The following is a 20634-nucleotide window of genomic DNA, read 5'->3' on the forward strand; positions in this document are numbered from 1 at the left end:
GCGCATGCTCGGTAGAGGGCGCAGACATTTGAAGCCAAAATATTCTCCCTCTGTGCCGATTGAAATGTGTTGTGACCTGCACCTGGTAACTTTTTTTTCAAAAACCGCACTAAGAATGGAGTAACCGATTCACCGATCTAGGGCTCGACAATCTTTAGGTTCTGCTATAGAACGACGGGTCTTCAAAAGCTTCTACATTTTGTTCTGGGGGATTTTATGGAGTAGTTACATTTTTAGGTGAGAATGTTTACACTTGTCAAGTACAGAATCATGTATGTGCTATAGTTGTGCACCACATAGGTTCAGTTGTACTATGCATCCGCAAGGAAGGGTCAGGTAGTTTTAGGGCTGTGTGTTCCCGATGTCACAGTCACCCTTTGATACTCTGGGTACGCTCACGCTAAAGGTGTAGATCAACAGATCCCACTGTTTCTGAAATCATATGTACACCCCGTTTTCATGCTGTGCGGTCTCTGAAAGATGACAATATTAATATTACAGTATACCACAGAGGTTATAACTATATCAAGCTACGTTATTATGAAAAAAAGGTAAAACACTGAGCAGATATTCGTCCGTCTACTGGTATGTTCTTGTTAAGGTGCTACACATTTTGTATGAGACTTGGATGGAGACTTTTAGGTAGAAATTTTACCAGAAGACTTGCTGATGTAGTTATCATTGTTCAGACCTGTACACTGAATTTTGTCTTTAAAAAAGGGAACAGCATCTTGCATACTCAGAACTATCAATTTGCCCAATTCAGGAATTAAAACAATGTTCATCATCACCAAACTGAAAAATTACACTTTAAATACATGACTACTTTAACAATAATCATTATCATCGTTGCCAAGGCATAGATGAGGCCCCATAATAAGAGCAGCCTATCCTACAAAGAACCAATGATAACCATATAACCAAAGTCCATGTACATATATCTACCGAGGGCTAGCAAGTTTTATCACATGCCAGTACCTAAAGCAAAACTGTAATACCTCTCAAAATAATAATTCACACATTTCTTGAGATTATTCACGAGGGGACATAAAAATCTTACTAGAATTCTTACGAAAGATATCTGAAAAAGATAAAGTTCTATAACCTCACACAGTCACAGAGTGATAACTTTTGAGTGGACACCTTGCAACCTTTCTTGAAATAGATATAAAGTAAAGAATACCCATCATAATTTACAACAAAAGAATACCCATCATAATTTACAACACAATGAAGAAATGTTTATTTTTTATACTTTTCAGTCTACATACTTTGACTACAGCTTGACACTGGCACTTGGAATTCATTTTCACGATGGATAACTATCATGTGCTAGAGTTGATTGGAGAGGGATCTTTTGGGAAAGTGTACAAAGGGCGGCGCAAATACTCTGGACAGGTAGGTACCATTGTCAAATTCTGAGGATCATCAGTTAAAGGCAAAGTATGGCATGAGTTTCCACAGTTTATTTGTAAAAGACTTTATGTACTATCATGGGGAACTAATACTGTCTTGGGTCTGTAGCCATGTAACCTGCAAAATTAAAGGTGATTACAGTTTTGTTTCCACACCAGTTACAGTAATATCCCTGTACATTGCAGATTTAATTTTGGCAAAAGAATATTGTAAGAGTTTTTTCTTTCAATCTTATAAAATACTAGTAATCCTTAGTATATTCATGAGGTGTTTTTGTATTAAACCATAAATATTTGAGTGTCTATTTCTATACATGAATAAAAACAAAGGGAGATGTCTAGTTGAGTGGCCAATTTCAATGGTGTAATTTCCATCGTCACCCACTTAAACAGGGCCACACATCAATATCAATGAGTTAGAGCCAAACCATTGTGGTTAAAGGGTTAAAAGATGTTAACCCTATATTTTCTTACAACACAGATAGTAGCGTTGAAGTTCATACCCAAAGTGGGCCGTACTGAGAAGGAACTTCAAAGTTTGAGGAGAGAAATTGAAATTATGAGGGGACTTCATCATGAAAACATCATTGAGATGCTGGACAGCTTTGAGACAGATAAAGAGGTATGTGGAGATATTTTAATTTTGAAAATGTTATTTATCACAGATGTTGTTTTGGTGCTTACCTATGAAAACTCAGATTCTTTGTTTTGAAAATGTTTTAATGGTACTGTTCATGTGTAAGTGAGTGAGATGTAAACAAAGTTGATTGTGCAACACAGAGAGAAGAAAGATACTAATTTGAAAAAAGAAAAAAATGGATTGCTAAACTGACTTTTGGCGAAGGTAAACAACTTGTCACTGATATTTTAAATCATCATAGGTAAACTGACATGACGGTTTTCACTGGCGTTCATTCACTTTTCAGAATGTGAAACAGAGTTTGCATGCTGTGACAGTTAAGCGCTTCACAAATGCATGAAAACTTTACTATTAAAAACATACAAATATCCGTATTTAATAATCCTCTTGAAGATGAGAGCTTTTAGTGAGTGACTTACTGATTTTCTTATGAAGCGCAACATTTGTATTGATCTTTCCATGGCTAAGGAATCTGGACTTAAACAGTCACAGAAATGAGAGGGCCATGAATGAATGTATACTTTACAGGTGGTAGCAGTCACAGACTATGCAGAAGGTGAATTATTCCAAATTCTTGAGGATGATGGCAGCTTACCAGAAGAACAGGTGAGAGGTTGGAATTTTTCTGAAAAAGGAAAATTTCTGTCTATGCCCAAGGCAGATAAGATACAGAAATATTATCATCTAATATTAATCACTGGGCATATTCTTGATTTACCTTTCTCATACAGTAAGACTGCTTTATGCTAACACCCATCTGCTATCTTAACACACTATGCTTCTGTTCAGCCATGAAAAACAAATGTGGCTTGTATGGTAGTTTGACCATTTCATTTCACCTAACCCATCCTCTGCCCTATTTCATCACATCTATGTGTTGGAAACCGACCCTGAATGTCATCCACTTTCTATTTCTATTTTTGCCACAGGTGCAGAGTATAGCATGTGACTTGGTATCATCACTGTTTTACCTTCACTCACACCGAATTCTTCATAGAGATATGAAACCGCAGAATATCCTCCTCGGTAAAGGGGGTGTGGTCAAGCTGTGTGACTTTGGATTTGCCAGAGCCATGAGTATTAACACGCTGGTTCTGACATCTATCAAGGTAAAGGATCTACATTCAGTTTAAAATGATGCTATCATCAGCTTTTGTAAAGCAAACAAATACTGAAACAGTCAATCTACATCCTAGCCAAACAGCCCCACTTTGCATTTGATGACTGTAATATTTCTAATTGCCTAGTGATTTTCTCAAAAATGCAGGAATTTGGTTTTATCTTTTCTGAAAATTAACAGCTAAAATTATGTAATAAAAATGGTTTGTTTTTGTTCAAAGCCAACCTTTTACAAGAAAGTGTGGTAAAAAATGAGGTGGTTCACAAGTTCAAGTGATGTTTATTTAACCAATGTTTTAGTGGCACTCAAGTTGCCTTCTTCAGTAGTTGGACTGATTCTCCTTGCAACATTTTAATAGAGAAGAATCAAGTTTCAAACCCATGTTTAGTACAGCATACAGTATTTATGATCTCTCGTTGAAACCAGCATTTTAAGTATCTTTGTTGCTTCTATTTCTGAAGGGTACTCCACTGTACATGTCGCCCGAATTGGTAGAAGAGAAACCTTATGACCACACGGCAGATTTGTGGTCACTTGGATGTATCCTGTATGAGCTCTTTGTTGGTACGCCTCCATTCTATACCAACAGCATATTCCAACTTGTCAGCCTCATAATAAAGGTAAGAATGGTATTGGTTTACAGAGTTTTATTGAATTTTTAGCCTGAGTCAATGACTTTCTTGCTTCTTTTATGAAGGTCTTGTGTGAATTTTTGCCCTGAAGTTTCATCATTGATAATGAAATGCCTTCAGAATACTGTTTCTGAAATTCTGTCGGTGAACGTTTTATATCTTGCACGGCTCTAACTTTAACAAAGAACGAAAAAATAGTCTGTAGATACAGTTAAGAGAGGTCACAAGATTGCTTTTGTTTTTTCATAGGATCCTGTAAAATGGCCAAAGAATATGAGTCCTGACTTCAAAGATTTCCTCCAAGGCTTGCTGACCAAGAATCCAAAGAAGAGGTTGTCATGGCCACAGCTCTTGCACCATCCATTTGTTGCTCATGGTGTAAAAGGTAAGCATAGTAGAGCTAGAAAATGAAACTCCTTCTTATCTACACGTACATATAGGTAATAATACTTTATATGCTCAACCATCAAGGTAGAAGAGAAAGATCATCTTTATTTTGATGTTCTGTATCTTCACAGTGAAGACTCATGTTTGATGTGCTATAAAAGACGAAACGAGGATATAATCATAACATAAAGTTTCCTGTGTTATGATTTCTGCCTCTTTTGACATACGTTTGAGCCTTTTGATTCTGTCTAATTCTTCAAAGTATCCTATGGTAAAGGATCTGGAGCTTTGACCTTTTTGCCATCCTTGTTCCCCATGTGGTGGAATGGACCAAGTGGTTAAATTTTGGTGATTGGCCAGTTTGTGAAATTTTATGTAGCTTTCAATATCATCATAGAAAACTGAGAGGCTATTCAGTGTTCCTGTGGGTTTCTTCAGTTGTCATAATGTCCTTATAAGCACTGATAATTCTTTGTTTCTGACCATACCTTTTGGTCAGTAAGTCAATCACATTATCGTAGTTTTTGTTGGTGAGTGATAACTGTTGAATGGTTCGTGCTGCTTTGCCATGGATGTGGGCATTCAGATATTTGAATTTCTGAATGTTAGTCAAACTCGTATCCTAAATATTAGTATGGTTCTACTATCTCTAAGGAGTTTATGAAACATCCAGTATGCAGCTTGACAACATAATCCTTTGTGTGCCATTTTATGATTGACAAGTGAATACTACCAACGTGAAAAGTATCAACAGTGGTTCACATTATCTATTGTATTAGAACAAGAAATCGCAAGCGAGCAAAGCAGCTGATGGTTTTGTATGTATGCAAGTATGCATTCATCTAGTATACACAGGACTCAAACAGGATCATAACAACTTTCAAAATTCCAATATGTATGAATAAAGTGAGTGATAAAAAATGGTGTTGGCGATGTAATATAATATTGGTTTATACTGTATACTTGCAGCAAGAGAGTCTATGGCCGTGGATCTGACAAATCCCCTGACCAAGGAACAAAGTCCTGAAGTCGTAGCAGCCAAGGAGAAAGCTGTCAGAGAAAAATCTTCCAATCAACCTCCTGGTACTACCATCATGAACAAAATCAAGGCAAGACAGCAACAGAAAGCTAAAGATAAACAAGATAAACAGGTAAGGAGTTAGTAGTGTTGGTCAAAACAGTGTGGAGTTTCAGTGTTTGGTCTTCTCTACAGCTTGGAAAGACAGAGGGGCAGCCAATTTACATACCAATACATAATTTTTACATTTCTTTGCAGTGAAAATGTATTCTTTTGTACAATTATTAACATATAAATAGATTGCTTCATAATCAGAGGGGTAGCCCACCCCGAAAAGTCCCCTTGTTGAGAACCCTTGTGTTTGTCATAATCGGATTTCTTTTCTGCGACACACAGCTTTTGATACTCAACTACGCTGCACTGAAGGGTATGATGAGTGCTACTCTTATCGACCCAAAAGTTTCAACCTAGAAATATTTTGATTACTGCATCATAAGCCAAGCATATATTTCAGCCATTCAGCCTTCATCATCACTTGAAACTACAGTAGATGCTCTGACTGTAGGAATGTGATAGGATGAAAAATTCAGTCTACAAGGGACAGTGGCTTACAGCATTCGAAAAGTCTTTGATAGAGTGATTACTACATCAATATTGTCTTGTAATGTGTTTTGTAACAAAGACAAACAATATTGGTAGATGAAATATAAAATATTAAATATCAAATCATGATGGTCTTGTTGAGTCATAACGTCATCAGTCACTTAGTATGAAGGTATTTCTTTACAACAGAAACAGCCTACAAAGCAGGAGGCCTGGGCAAAAGATGAAAAAAGCACCAAAGAAGACAAAGGTGGCAATGGATGGGATGAGAAAAACCAAGAACCTGAACCAACTCCCAGGAAAGACAGGATAGAAGCTGACTACGGTAAGGAATTCCCGGAAGTTGAAGTGGAAGGGAGGAAAGTCATCAAGAAAGGAAGGAAAAGTTTTGAACAAGTCAAACTGGAAGATGAGGTGGGTTTATTTCATTGTTGATGGAATCATCAATTTTATTTAAACATAAGATAAACATCACACAAAAACAAAACAAGGAAGTAGGTGATACAGTTAGATATCAACCATAGGGTACAATGACATGCATTCTTGCACAATTTTTACCAAACCTTTTTTCCATATGTGACAATACCAGCACTCACTAAAAGGAATATTTGATACCAATACCATATAGCTTGAGAGTAGAAATGAAAGTTCAAGAATATCATTGCTTTGCTCAATCATAAATCCTATTTAAATGTAGTATAAATGACTGTAGTAAACAGATTTAATCTTTCAAACTAATGAGAAAAATGATTCTTAAAATAGTAGAAAATGCCCAGTGGGCATCATTTTTTGTACTTTACTTTGAATGTTTAGACTTTTGTTGTTGTTGAATTTTCTGAAGGAGGGAGACAGTGAAGATGAGTGGGATCATCTGTGTGAAGTGACAGACCCATCAGCTGCTGATCCTCCGTCCATTCATGAACTTCTCCAGGACCAGTCCTTCAATGCCAAGCTTGCTGCTAGATTGAAATCTTCCACTTCCCAGGTCTTGGAGGGAATGCTAGAAGGTGCTTCACGGTTACGTCAAGTGTTGAGAGTTGTTATGAATATATTAGCATGCAGAAAGTAAGTCTTCAACAAACTGGTATTAGTCAAGTACATGTTAGAATGAACTAGTATCTTACAAATTATCTTACAATCCATTTGGCACATACTCACCAGTGTTCTGCACAAGGGTATTTTGAAAGGTGGGCTGCCTTTCTAAAAGAATGCATATTCACTGCAAAAGAATATGCAGATTGTACAGTGTTATGTAAATCGACCGACCATCTGCTTTTCAAGCTGTGAAGAACACTGCTGACTGTACACTATACCGGTACATTGACTCACAATAGTAAGGGAACTTCAGGAAGTCTAAAGTGTGTTGCTTATTTATATGAGTATCATAACTTTTAATTTTTCAAATAACTCTGTAATACATAAAGGTACAAATGGTTGTGTTTGAATGTTTGCATTCCTCAGCAATACTATTCATATTTCTCAGACATGTAAGCAAACAGGGTTGTCAAATTTTCTGTGATTCAGAAAGCATTTCTTTTGTGCAAAACTTAATACCTCTGTGGTGATTTTTTTCTTTCACAACCCTTGTTGCCATATGAGACAAAATGATTCATCAAGTTTTGATACTATACCAGACTTGGTGCTGACTGTTACCGCTGGTGAAGTTTCAGCGTCACTTTTTTATTACAGAAGTCAACTTCTTATTCAATTAAAATTTATTTGCATTTCAAACTAACTACATACATATTTGACTTGCTTCCAGTATTGACAACTATCAGTGCCAAGGACAAAATATCTGAACATGTTACAGACACTGCATCATCAATATCTTGTTCACATCTCGACTGCAAGTTATTACATGTTTGACTGTTGATGAAATCTTATGTCTCATATTTTGTTTTGTTTTACAGTCCGCCCAACCTTTTACAGGAGTTCAACAAGACAGTAGGTATTCCTCAGCAACCACTAGAGCTGTTGGAACAACTCCAAGACAAGACCAATGTCAAAAAGGTCAGTGTCCAAATGATGAATTTACAATTTGTGTTTAGTTGCCAAGTGTGAGATTGCAGAACTACAAGTTAATTTTCACATTCTGTTGTTAAACATGTGACTTTAATGGAAAATCATGTGACTTGAATAAAAATTCAGATTTATTTGATACTCCTACCCTAATTTACTAATATGTGTTTCTTCCTAAATAATACACAGCTTCTTATATCTGTGCTTTTACATTATAGAAATAACAGATGATGCGCTGACCATTAACGCTTATTTATGGGCAAGGGCGAGAGGAAAGCCAAAAATTAACAGGAGAGGCTTGCCGAGTCAGTTAATTTTGGCTTTCCTCTCACCCGTGCCCATAAATAAACATTAATGGTCAGCGCGGAGTCTGTTATTTCCATTATATTATCAACGAACCCCCAAAACCGTCAAAATTTAAGAAAATTTCCTTTGTGAACGACAACGAGACCCCAGAACTTGTCAGCGAGTAGTGCGCGCTGTAAACATTTTGCAAATCAGTAGATTTTTTGAAAAAAGTGTCTAAACTTGGCCCACAAGTGCTCCATTTTATTTTGTGATTGATTATAATCTTTGTAGAAATCAAAATTTTCGTTTTAGCTGTAAAGTTACTATGTTTACGATATTATTCACATTCGGGGGGCATGTAAACAAACCATCACTTTGTATTTGTGGGCAGTCACGTGGCTCAGCTCAACCAATTAAAAATGCGATGGACAGGGCATGGTAATATAATATTTCTTTGAGAACATTGGACAGTATCCAAATACTCATTTTTTACATTAAATGAATGTCATTAATATGCCGTTTGCATATGGTAAGATGTAAAAGTATTCTTCTCAAATTCTTCACAGCAACCATGGTGTTTGCAGATCCTGATGGACTTAGTTACCACTATCACATCATATGTTGTCAGTGATGCTGGCACTTCACTCAATATTGACAAGTCAGTACATCAAATTTCCTCTTTTAATCTCAATTGTGCTCGTATATATATGTCAAGACTGATGATGTGGTAGGACAAATTGTTCTGCATACATGTTAAACGGCAACATTGTAGTCATATTTCAATTACTGTATGCACAATGTAGTGAATTGTAAGAAAGAGTTGGGGTAAAGAAAAAACCCGACAAATCACTTCAATTTTGAAGCTTTTATCCAAAATGTAGCCAGTTGAATTTAGAGAGGTAAAAATATGAATGCTACACAAAAGTTGAAATAATGAAAGTAAAAAAAAAATCACGTCTAAAAAAATATGGTGTTAAATTATTAGAGAAGCTGAATTATTAGAGTGATAATGGTAGTTTGATAATTTAATACTAAGTCTTGGGAAATCCATCAACTAAGAGTTTTAATAAGTTTGTTTTTGATGTGTAAGTGACATCTTTCATTGAATTTCAGTGTGAAGGATTTCATGATGCTTGGGTTGAACTTTTGCCGAGTTGCCCCAGCATTGATGAATTACAAACAAGATGACATGTTGACACTGAAAGAACAAGTTATCTATGTAAGTTTTGTTCCTCAAAAGATGTTACAGTACTTTGAATTGACTGATGTTTCAATTCCATAATGATTTGCAAACTACCCCATCCTCCATAGCCTTTGTCTGGACTGCAACAATGGTGTGCTTTTCTCTGGAAATGTCATGATTTGTAGTCAATGTTTCTTCTTTTCTATGGTTTTTTCCCCATACTCATGGAAAGACTCATTCAATAAACTAGAGCAACCACCGCTTTTCCCTTTTACTTGTACTGTATAAATGTATGTTGTGATAGTATTAGATACAAAGGACTGATAGAATGGACAGATGCTGAGTTTTATCAGAAAAAATGTGAAAAAAAAAATTGTCAAAATAAAATAAGAGACGAGAGTAGCATTTAAAAGTCAAACTGACAAACAAAGAATTAATATCAATGAGACCAATTCCATTGTATTAGTTTCCATGGTTCAAATAAGACAAGCCATAGGTTAATTATTTTGATCCATGATATCTCATGTCTAACATTCTAATATCCACACAGTGTCTGGTTTACATCTGTGAGGTGATAGATGGCACTCCGGCTGTCTTCTGTGATGCTTTTTACAGCAGTCTTGCCACAGCCCACTCTGATGTCATTGATGCATTGCTGACTTTCACACTGCCTGATAAAACTACACTTCAAAAACTAGAAGGTAAATGCTATTCTTTGTAATCTAATTAAGTGTGAAGGTCAGGATGATTTTTTTGATGATCTTTGAAATATATGATATGATATGCTATGCTATGCTATGATATGATATGCTATGATATGATATGATATGATATGATATGATATGATATGATATGATATGATATGATATCTCATGTCATTAGTATAATAATGTAATCTCCTGCTCTACATGTATGACCCCTCCGTGTTACAGGGAAAGTTGTTCTAAATTATAAAAAAAATATTGATAGTCTGGGAGAAATTTTGCCCAAACTTTGCAGACATTACTTGACAAATTGTGATGCTACTATACCTACTTGTCTATCATTGACAGCTGCTACAAGGGACCCTCAGGAGGCAGCTGAACGTTATGAGCAAGCATGCAGTCTTTGCATTGGGTCCCTGGCAACTATCGTCAATCTGCCATTGAATAGTGGAGATTCAACTGACGGGAAGAGAAAGATGGCGCTCTGTGTGGCTGAGAAACTGATCGATTCCAAACACGAGGCTGTTTCTGATAACTTCCTCAGGCAGCTAAGACATGCCAATAATTGTGAAAATACTTTAAAGGTATGGCTTCCAAAGTTTATATCTATTGACAGGTATATATTATGCTTATCGATGAGCAGTATAATGTATGATTTTCTGTTCCTAAATCTATGTTGTTGGTCTTTAAGACAACTGAAAGCCTTAGGAAATACAGAAGGTGTATGGGAGTTCTGTTTAAATTTAGAATCGCAATATTCATTTTGAAAATAAGATCTTGTTTCAGTGACATATCGGTCATTAGAAATTTGTTACTTATGGATTGTCTTTATCCTTGTAGATGCTTATATCAATTTAGGAAAATAGATACCAATAAATAAATTCAAGCAGTGTCGATCACTGTTAACAGTGTCCAATTTAACCCATTTGTATCATCATATTCCAAGACAACATCCCCTCGAATCTTCTTTCATCCAATATATTGTCAAATTTGCAGGTGCTATACTCATGTTGCCAGATGTCGACTCAAATCTGTGAATACTTAATTACCAGGAGTTACCACATCACATCTTTACTACTTATCCTACAGGGCAAGGTGAGCACACCTTTTGAAATTAAAACCATCTACCCCTGTTGTTTTTCCATGTAGATCCAACCATGAGACAGTTTATGGATGTAAAGGGTATTCAAACTGTAAAATCGATGGACATGTTTTGATCCCTTGACACTTTGTTCTTGCAAAATGATTTTGTCAGAACTATTGAATACAATAAGACTATATATATGTACATCAATTTTCTCTTTGAAAAGATGGAAAAGATACAAGATATCTTCTGTTTGAACTGTAGTCCCGATACTATGTATTTAATTTTTTCAACTTTAATACTTGGATGCAAGTGTCAGAAATATGCCAGGAAGTCTTTTTACCAGTGATATTTTGTACACTTTTTTAATACAGGTTGAGCTAGCAGATATGAGCCAGAATACAGTCTATGAGCTGACGTTACATACACTGACAGTAGTTCTGATCCAACTCCGAGATGTTCCAGAAATGTAAGTACATGTAAATATACCCGTTTTTGCCACCTTGGATGCTACAGAAATGCTTTTCAAACAACATGGGCCAAAACAAAATTATTTCTGGTCAGAACATGCATCATTTGAATACCTTTGCATCAACCCTATTATTTCTGTTTCTGTAGACCAGAGATTGATGATTGAGAAAATTAAGTATTATTGATAACCCTTCTCCAAGTCGATTAAAATCAGGGTCCCATACGTTGCCATTTAACAAAGACACAAACATTTATAAGCCTCCATGACACTTACGTGACACCTCTTGAACTGAAAATTCATTCCAGTAGTCCAAAATCAAACAAACCCCGCCCTCAAAGAAAACAAAACAAAACAAGCATATAAAGAACCCCAACAAAAACGAAGAGAGATATGTATCGAAACATGCCTGTGCAAGATTCTAAGGTCATATATTCATGGAACTACAAGTAAATGATGTTTGCTGATTATAAATTCCCTCTATTTCCGGTTTAATGCAGAATAAGAGATGCAAGCCTTCTCTTCACTGCTGTGTTCTTAGACTCTCAGATTGCCAGCCATACTGTAAGTATTGCCTTGAATACACATACCATCTACAAGAATTCAACAGAGCACTATGAAAAAAGTGTGATCTAATCATAAAACAATATAGCCACTGACTGTAAAACTCATTTCCCATTTTGTAAGCAGATAACTCAAAGTAACTGTGACTGATATTGTTTTGATCTCTACATCAATCAAAAGCTAAAACAGTTGTTGATGCATTATGGAGTGCTTTGTGCCAAGAATTCATGTTTTTTCTAGAATAAGTATATGTTTCATGGTAATTTCAACGTACAAGTATAAACATTGTGCATTGGTTGTACTGAAATTGTGATCAGGCTCCTTGCTAAACAGCTTCCTCAGTTGCAAATCTTTTACAACATTGTCATCACCTATGAAAGATTTGGTTTCATCAATTCAGCACTACTGAGTTGCAGGATCGTAATACTGTCAACAGCAGATTCCATTTTGATAATAACATTTACTTTTTTCTTCTATGACAATTGCACTGCAGGCAGCGGCAGCTACTTTGATCAGTCAACTTCTGTATGCTGGAGTAGCAGTGGAGGTTCCACCAGAAGACCTACTCAGTGCAGCTAGTGCTGCCCTCACAGACCTTGCACAGGTGAGGTGACTACCTTGAACCATGGTACCTCATGGAGGGACTGCGTGCGTGAACCAAACACAAGTGACTTTCTCTCAAAGATTTTAAAACCTACATTTGAACTACTGAAGTGTATATGATCACACTCTGTTTCTTTTTGACTTCCAGATCTGCGTTCGATGTCCATTTGATTATGGTGTGTTGGATGGTTTGTTTTTACTGCTGTGCCAGTTTGTCAGTGTGCGGGATACTGCCGTGGCAGATATGGTCATAGACTCCAATGTATGGAGCATGGTCTGGCACAGGTAGGTGTAGTTTATCATTATCATGTGTATGCAATTATGTAAACCAAAGTATTAAGTTCAAATATTCATTGGAGGAACATTAATGCCATTACTAACAAAAAAAAGATATATGGCCTCTCAAGCTATTGTTGATACCAAATCAAGCACGGAGTGATCATTTCATACTGGTGATGATGTCTTCATTCGGTGTACAGAACTTTTTTACAGGTGAAGAAATGCATATTCCTACAACAAAAGGACTTATCTTGTTTTCAAGTACAATAACACAGGAGAATGCAGAGAGTTGTTCTTCATACATATTCACAATGCCTAGAATTGTATTTGCAGTCACAGTGAACATTTTTGTGTTGTAATTCTCAAAGTCTTAGATACTCAGTTTGAAGTCACTTTTTTCCAGACTGGCACAGATGCTGAGAGTAAGTGACCCAAGTACTAACATGCCAATACATGACATTGAAGATGGGGAGGAGAGTGCGCTGGAAGCCCTAAGTTCACCAGAATGGAACCTGATATCCCCATCTGGTCTGATGGCAGTCATACAGTTGGGAACACAGGTCTTTACACAGGTAATTAACTCACTTTACATTTACCTCATAGATTTTAACGTTGAATTCAGTATCCAAGAAGTAACTACCCAGGTGGCTGTCACCGTAAAGAAGACGGACTGTCCTTTTTGAACTTTTGCTTCTTTTTCCTAGTAGTTGGCCATTCCATATACAGACATTCAAATAGTTCCTCTACTATTTCACCTGAAAGTCAGACTACTGAATATTTTGCCATGGAGCAAGCTAAGCTCTCTCATGGTCCATTCATCATCACCTCACTTCATCTGTTTATCTTTGACACATTTCATATACGTGGTTAAGCAAATAACATATTATTTGAAGTATGCCATTTCTTTTTCTCCTGTATGGCACATCAATCCAAATGGAAAACCTTTTTGATCAAATGAAAGAAACAAGCTGTTTCCAAAGATTATTCTCCCATTACATGCATGTTGTTTTGCAAGTGTATAGCTTGCCACGAAGAGTAGGGAGATCATATTTGTATGACATTACATGTAGATGTTCTTGTCTGTTTCCACCAGGAACCCATGCAGTGTGTTCCCTTACTTGTAGATCCAGATGGTGTTGTAATGTTGTGCTTCAGTGCTCTACTCTCACAAGAATTTATAGCAGGGCTGCAAAATAAGTAAGTCTTACAACTACAAAATTCTACTCTTGTTATAGAGAAAAACATGTAACAGTTGTGTGGAAATTTGATAATTAAATCACTGGTTCTGGTTGGCATCCAACTTCATAGAGGGACAAGTGGCATTTAGCCATGTTAGATTGAGCAATAGCAGGTCTGTGATGCCCTTAGGTGTCTGGGGCTGCCACACTGAAAGAATCAGTAGGTGTTGTCTCCATGGCCATTAGGTCTTGGTAATCTGATGAACCTCTTTCATGCTAGGGATAGGGAATCGTAAATATTTCCTTATCATGAGACCAACATGCTTGGAAGGAAAATGCTTTCACATATCTCTTTCTTTGTTGAACAAACCACATGACAACAGGGCTATCACAGACATACTCATTCTGTACAGTCATTTGAATATTACGGGTCATTTCCCTTTACTTCATATACATTCTTACCCTTGATATACACTCCTCAAAAATGAGAAAATAAGTGGACTCAAAATTAACAAAGGAATGAAAATAGGACTTGTTCTTTCAAACTTTGAAAAATGACCTACCATTGTATTGTCCTTCCTTCTACTTCCTCTTTGACAAGCTTCACACTTGCATAATGGTGTCTTAACAAACTCTAACGATGTTACCATCATTCTGTTACTGTAATGTCAGTAATGGTATTGCTTTCTCACTGTGACTTCTCTATGACACCAGGCCTATTGACATTTTTGATAATTTGCTGACAGGTCTAATGAAGAAATCAATTATTCAGACATGATAGTGGACATCGTTCTCCAAGTATCACAACTGTTGTGTTTTCCCTATGCCATTGATATCAACGATCACATGCTGAGTAGTGTCTTGGAGAGTATGCACCAGAGTCAAATTATCAGTAAACTAGTCTATGTGTGTAGAAGTTACCTCCAACCTCATCACATGGCGACCTCTGTAGGTAAGGATACTCATGACTGATACTTATTTTTGTAGGATTTGTTAAGTTTTGTCATTTTTAGAATTTTTAATTTGATGTTCATCACAATGAGTCATGATTTGCTATACTAGGATTTTAGCTTCCATGTGCTAAATTTTAGACAGTAGGAGCGACTGAAATCAGTCGCCATTTTTCGTCTCTTTCTGTCAGTTTTTCAGCCTTTATATAAGTGGCTTGCTCTTTGTATTATCATATGACTGTAAAATTGTTTGTTTAGCTGAATAAGGTGATGTATAAATCTAATATTGAAATATTACCTGCAATCTGACTTTAGGATATTTTCTTCAAAATCTCAGGCAAAATATATTTCCGAATAATCTCAAGTTTACCAGTCTTTGAAATTCAGATCATTTATTGTTCAACTCATTGGTATCTTTACAATGGCTGATCTTTTTTCAGGTTTAATTGTCAGGCTAGTCCTTAGTGATACAGTATTTGTAGCTCAGCTTCAAGATGCCATCCGAATACACAAGGTAAGTTTCAATTATGTCCTACGTGGGATTTGCTGTCCATGGCTGACTTTGAAACATTTTACTCACAAATTCAAAAGAAAGTGATCGGCGAAATGATCCACCATTACAGTCAGTGTACAATGCAACTTTATGGTGAATTCTGACAATGGAAAAAATAATTATGTATAATAATTGAAGACAAAAAGTTATTTACATCTGTGCATTAAGCAGTACTTTATCATATGCAGAGTTCAGGTATGCCCCATTTATTGATAGCGATAAATACTTATCTTGGTATAGAAAATATACAGCTACTCCCCAGCTACCTATCAAAGCCATTAATTATGCATATGTTAGCCTTTATAATAGACTTTAACAAATTTCTGTGGCCAGGCCACTGGGGCCTGTTACTTGTCATCTGCCAAGTTAGTGAAAGGTGATCTTCAGCCAAAACCTACATATTTTCACCTCCTGGGCATGTATGTCAAAACGGGTCAAGTCAGTATCTACCGTTTCAGGGGTCTTCAAATGTTTAAGTTGTTATGCTTCACTGGTTTCAAGCAACATGACCTGATGGTTTCATGCGAACTTGGTAGGATATGGGTACAGAACAAAGATATTTGGTTTATATGAGGGTCTCCGTACAAAAAATCATTCATTATCCTACTGTTATGTTTGTTTGTAGGCTGAGTCCCTATTAAGTACCTTGATATCTAACCAGTGTTCTGAATCCATCCAAGCCGATGCATTGTCTATGTACTCACATCTTGTGAGGACATCTGAAGAACATCTCCCACTTCTGAAAGGTATCCTCAAGGGTGACAATAGTGAGTATAGCATTTATCATTTTGGACCTTGCCTTGAAAATTGCCAGCACGCATTCTTGAAATTAGCAGTAGTGTTTTTCTAGTGTAAAAGTTGAAAATTCTCCAACACCCGATTGATCTTATGTTTTACGTCGTTGATGTGTTACCCTGTCATCGTTGGCTTCTGAATGAAATGTGTCATGTCCCATATCCCATATTGGTATAATGGTAGTGTTACCATTTACTGTTTGAAGCATGATATATGACTTTCATTTATGCAAATTGTATTAATGACTCATTGATACATATTGGCTTCTTGAAATGTATCATATCCCATATTGGTGTAGTATGACCATCTCTGCTTGGAGCATGATATACTGGCATTCATTGATGCAAATTGTATCGTTGACTCATTATACATATAGAGTGATCATAATACGTTGTAAATACCGCTAAATCACATATTGCCCTCTCTGTGAGTATTATATTTATCAGGAGGTATATCTTGTGATATATTTGCAAAATTAAACTATATAGTGCAGCATGTGATGTTGTCTGATTTCAAATGTACTTTGCTATGGTATTTGGACTTTTTATTATGCAGTATACTGCAGTATCTTACACTATTTCTGTTCAGCATAACTGTAATGTGATTTTCTCCACTGTAATGCAGGTAATTATGATCCCCTTAAAATCATACTTTCTCATAAGAACACAACAGTACAGTGTCGTGGCTGTGGAATGCTGGGAAATATGCTGAGATACACCAAGGATTTCTACAATGTTCTGAAATCCAAAGATATCCTGATTACATTGCTATTGAAATGTCTCAGTAGTGAAGACAATGATGTCAGAAAGGTGAGATATTATATTTCTCAAATGCTACAAGAATACATGGTGACTTTATACTTTATTCACTGCAAACAAAACTTCAAACAAAATGGCCTGTCAAATAGTGTTTGGGTAACTGTATTCGCTTTGAGTTTATGATTTCATAATGTAAAATTTGAACATTATGTTATTTGTGTCAAAGTTTGTGTCAAAGTTTCTCATAAGTAACTCTCTTTTACGCATCTTTGGCTTGAGAAAATGTGTTGCAAGTTCTGAGGGTTTATGGCCCTGTCTTTTCCTTTCCAATAAATTCAAACTTTCCAATTGTGCCCTTTTGAGTATCGCTCAGTAAGCAAATATCACCAAATGTCAGCAGGGTAGAATAGGGTTATAATTATTTGACCAAACTTAAGACTCCATCAAACGACAGACAATCTCGCTTCTACCTTCTGTGCTCTGCACTGAAACCTCAAAAAAACTGAAGCCCCAGCATGGCATATGCCTTCACTTTATGTTATCATGTCAGCTAAAATGTTGCTATATAAACAGAAAAGTTGTCTACGGTAAAAACCAATTTCTTGTTTTACAGACTGCAAGTTTTGCTGTAGGCAATGCTGCCTATCACAATGACACACTGTATAGTCAGCTATCAGCTGCTATACCGATACTGGTGGATCTACTTGGAGATAGTGTGTCCAAAACTAGAGCCAATGCAGCTGGTCAGTACATTACTTTAGTACTTCAATGAAACTATTATATCACTTCATGACTTGGTTGACAGATTTACTAATTCATACATGTACCTCAATAAAGAATTTCTGTTCTAAAATTCAAAACCATAGTACAACTCTCTGAATATTTGTTTTTAATTTAGATTATCAAATTGTTCACAAGAAAAGCTATACTAGTGTTGGAGTAAATTTGACCCATGGATGTCATTAATTTAGCAATTTTCCATATTAAGGATATTTTGTCAAATGTGACAGTATGATTGAAATTGCAATTTGCATATCCCATCCACAAGGACTGCTGTGTGATGATAATGTGGTATTTCTCTTGCAGGTGCCCTTGGTAACCTTGCAATGCATTCTGGGGCTCTCTGTAAACAGCTGATCAAAGCTAAAGCAGTACAAGGGTAAGTAGATATAGGTGGTTGGCCTTTCTTGACCCGTGTAGGGGAAAGGCTGTTGTTACCTTTATCAATTTTAGTGATATGTTATTTCAATTTTATGTTGACTAATTTGAAAGTTGTGATCAGGCAAGTAAAACAAAACTGAAGGTTTAAGAGCAGATCAAAATAAAGCAACCTTATTACTAGGATGAGTTATTACTTTAATTATGCTTTTCTACTACCAATGCCATGAAAGTGAATTATGTGTATTTCATTGTATCTACACAGATTGTTAGAAGTATCCTGCCATGACAGTCAGCATGCCACTCAGGAGACAGCTCTTGTTGCTTTACGTACACTTGCCAAGCATAAACAGTTGAAGGAGGTAGGTTGTATCTTTCTTGTAAAGTGCCCATTATGATTTAAAATCAAACAACAAAAGAACACATTATATATCTTGAAATATGCTCTGTCTTTGCTCATTTGGAAGCTGTAAAATGTCATCTCACACTGTTTTACAATGGGAGTGTACGCAGTTACGTTGAAATACTGCCTGGTCATTCCTCCTGTACACATTATGTTGACTTACAGACGGTTTGTGCAGTTTCATAATTTTATGTGATGGCTTTGTATTCTGCACTACCAAATGAAGTCTAATTGGTTTGAAACACCTGGCAATTTGTCTTTGGCAAGGGCAAAGAAGTTGATTCAACATTGATTCAGTGAGCATAGTGATTTCAGTGTACCCTATGAAAAAAGCACTACCCATAGACTGGAATGCAAGGAATGGTCTTTAACAATGGATATTCCAGGTAACACTAACCAGAATAGAAGGCAAAAAGCTTCACAGCAAAAGGAAAATTTTCTGTTTACTTTTTGTATCAAAGCATTTTTTCTTATCACTTATCACAGGTACTGAAGAGTCTGCGGGCCGCTGAGAAACTGTCCAATATCACCCAGAATGTGAGATCATCGGGAGCTAGCACACCAGGCAGTGTCTTCTCAGCCAGAAGTGGTAGAAACAGTACCAGTGTGGTCAAACAACATTGTTCCAGATTGCTCAAATCACTAGATGCCAAGTAGACAGTAAACCCCTTCGCGTCCCAATGTCCCGTCCATGTTTGGCGAGTTTTTCTTTCAAAAAGAACAGAATGAGACCAAACCATGAGATAGGTGGGGGATTTTAGATGAAAATGTTTGTGTGCTGTGCTAGACATGTGCTTGTTCTACCAGAATGAATGAGAAATCAGAGTCAGACTTGCTCATTTGGACGCTGTAAATATCTCCACAGACCTAATCAAAATGGACAAAAAGTTCAGTCATAAACCCTAGAGTCTATGATTCTATGTACCTATGACGTAACTGACTTGATGTACTGATTTTGTTTTCAGTAGGAAATATGCAACACTTACTGACAGAGTCTTGTTTGTTAAAATGTACACTAAGTGCAGCATACCTTGATGAGAACTTCTCCGTCAATGCCTTGAAAGCTTATAAGTCCATAGCGTATCATGTAGGCACAGTACTAATCCCTGCCATTTTGGTTGTAAACCCAGCAATCCATATGTTACTATGCATCGTGTACAGAATGAATAACAGAGTACAAAAATACATGTAACCCACACATGGGTCCTGTTTTGAGTGAAGTTATCAGTTCCATTGAATGAAATAACAGTGACCAAAATATCAAATCCATTTCCTGAAAATTTTCATTTGACCAACACAAAAAATTGTAACCTGCCACAGAATGTTAATGTAAAGAGCAAAATTTGTCAGTGTAATTTTGTCAGACCTCAGTACACATTGATTTGCTTGTATATTTGAAATGACCGTCTTGATCAGCAGTAATTGTGATTTCTAGCCTTTTGTTGTATATGTTTGAATTGATAAATATATGGGATTGATGTTTTTATATTTGTTATAGTAAATAATTTGATGTGTGTGCCAGTGAATTTTGTGTACATTTGCCTTTTGTAATAAAATGATCTTAAAAGTTGACATTTGATTTTTTTTTATGTTTGTTGCAAGTGAATTAAATGAATGAACATTTTCAAAGATTACAGAAAGTGACCGAGCAACAGTAAGAACTGCTTGTGGGTAATTAAAGGGAGGGGGGTCGTTGGAACTGGGCGTGTGTGACTTTCTTGTTTACAAACAACGTATTTCATGCAGGATATCTAGATGCATCAAGTCAACATAGCTGCAAGATTTAAATTATATGATATTCATTGGTAACAAACATACCATTACCAAATGC

The 20634-nt window shown here is 36.3% G+C and overlaps 1 protein-coding gene across 1 annotated transcript; it reads left to right on the top strand.

Moving 5' to 3' along the window:
* Positions 1-4: 4 nt before the first annotated feature.
* On the top strand, positions 5-20375 carry LOC139145274 (serine/threonine-protein kinase 36-like). The gene is made up of 30 exons (XM_070716320.1): positions 5-237; positions 1263-1398; positions 1897-2037; positions 2584-2661; positions 2985-3164; positions 3637-3795; positions 4057-4192; positions 5164-5345; positions 6005-6229; positions 6657-6880; positions 7726-7825; positions 8689-8780; positions 9236-9341; positions 9856-10006; positions 10358-10593; positions 11006-11104; positions 11468-11562; positions 12063-12126; positions 12620-12730; positions 12878-13014; positions 13412-13580; positions 14102-14205; positions 14933-15138; positions 15577-15650; positions 16315-16456; positions 17109-17293; positions 17856-17985; positions 18329-18401; positions 18666-18762; positions 19290-20375. The coding sequence occupies exons 2-30, from the start codon at positions 1315-1317 to the stop codon at positions 19458-19460; spliced, it is 3951 nt and encodes a 1316-aa protein (XP_070572421.1). The 5' UTR covers positions 5-237; positions 1263-1314; the 3' UTR covers positions 19461-20375.
* Positions 20376-20634: the final 259 nt, after the last annotated feature.

The sequence above is a fragment of the Ptychodera flava genome, chromosome 12, assembly GCF_041260155.1.
Source record: "Ptychodera flava strain L36383 chromosome 12, AS_Pfla_20210202, whole genome shotgun sequence".
In the NCBI taxonomy this organism is placed as follows: Eukaryota; Metazoa; Hemichordata; class Enteropneusta; family Ptychoderidae; genus Ptychodera; species Ptychodera flava.

Excerpts from the sequence above, each read along its gene's own strand:
- LOC139145274 (XM_070716320.1), top strand. The coding sequence starts at position 1,315 with ATGGATAACTATCATGTGCTAGAGTTGATTGGAGAGGGATCTTTTGGG. Across the intron at positions 6,230-6,656 it reads AAGTCAAACTGGAAGATGAG|GAGGGAGACAGTGAAGATGA; the intron begins GTGGGTTTATTT and ends AATTTTCTGAAG. Across the intron at positions 12,127-12,619 it reads CTCAGATTGCCAGCCATACT|GCAGCGGCAGCTACTTTGAT; the intron begins GTAAGTATTGCC and ends ATTGCACTGCAG.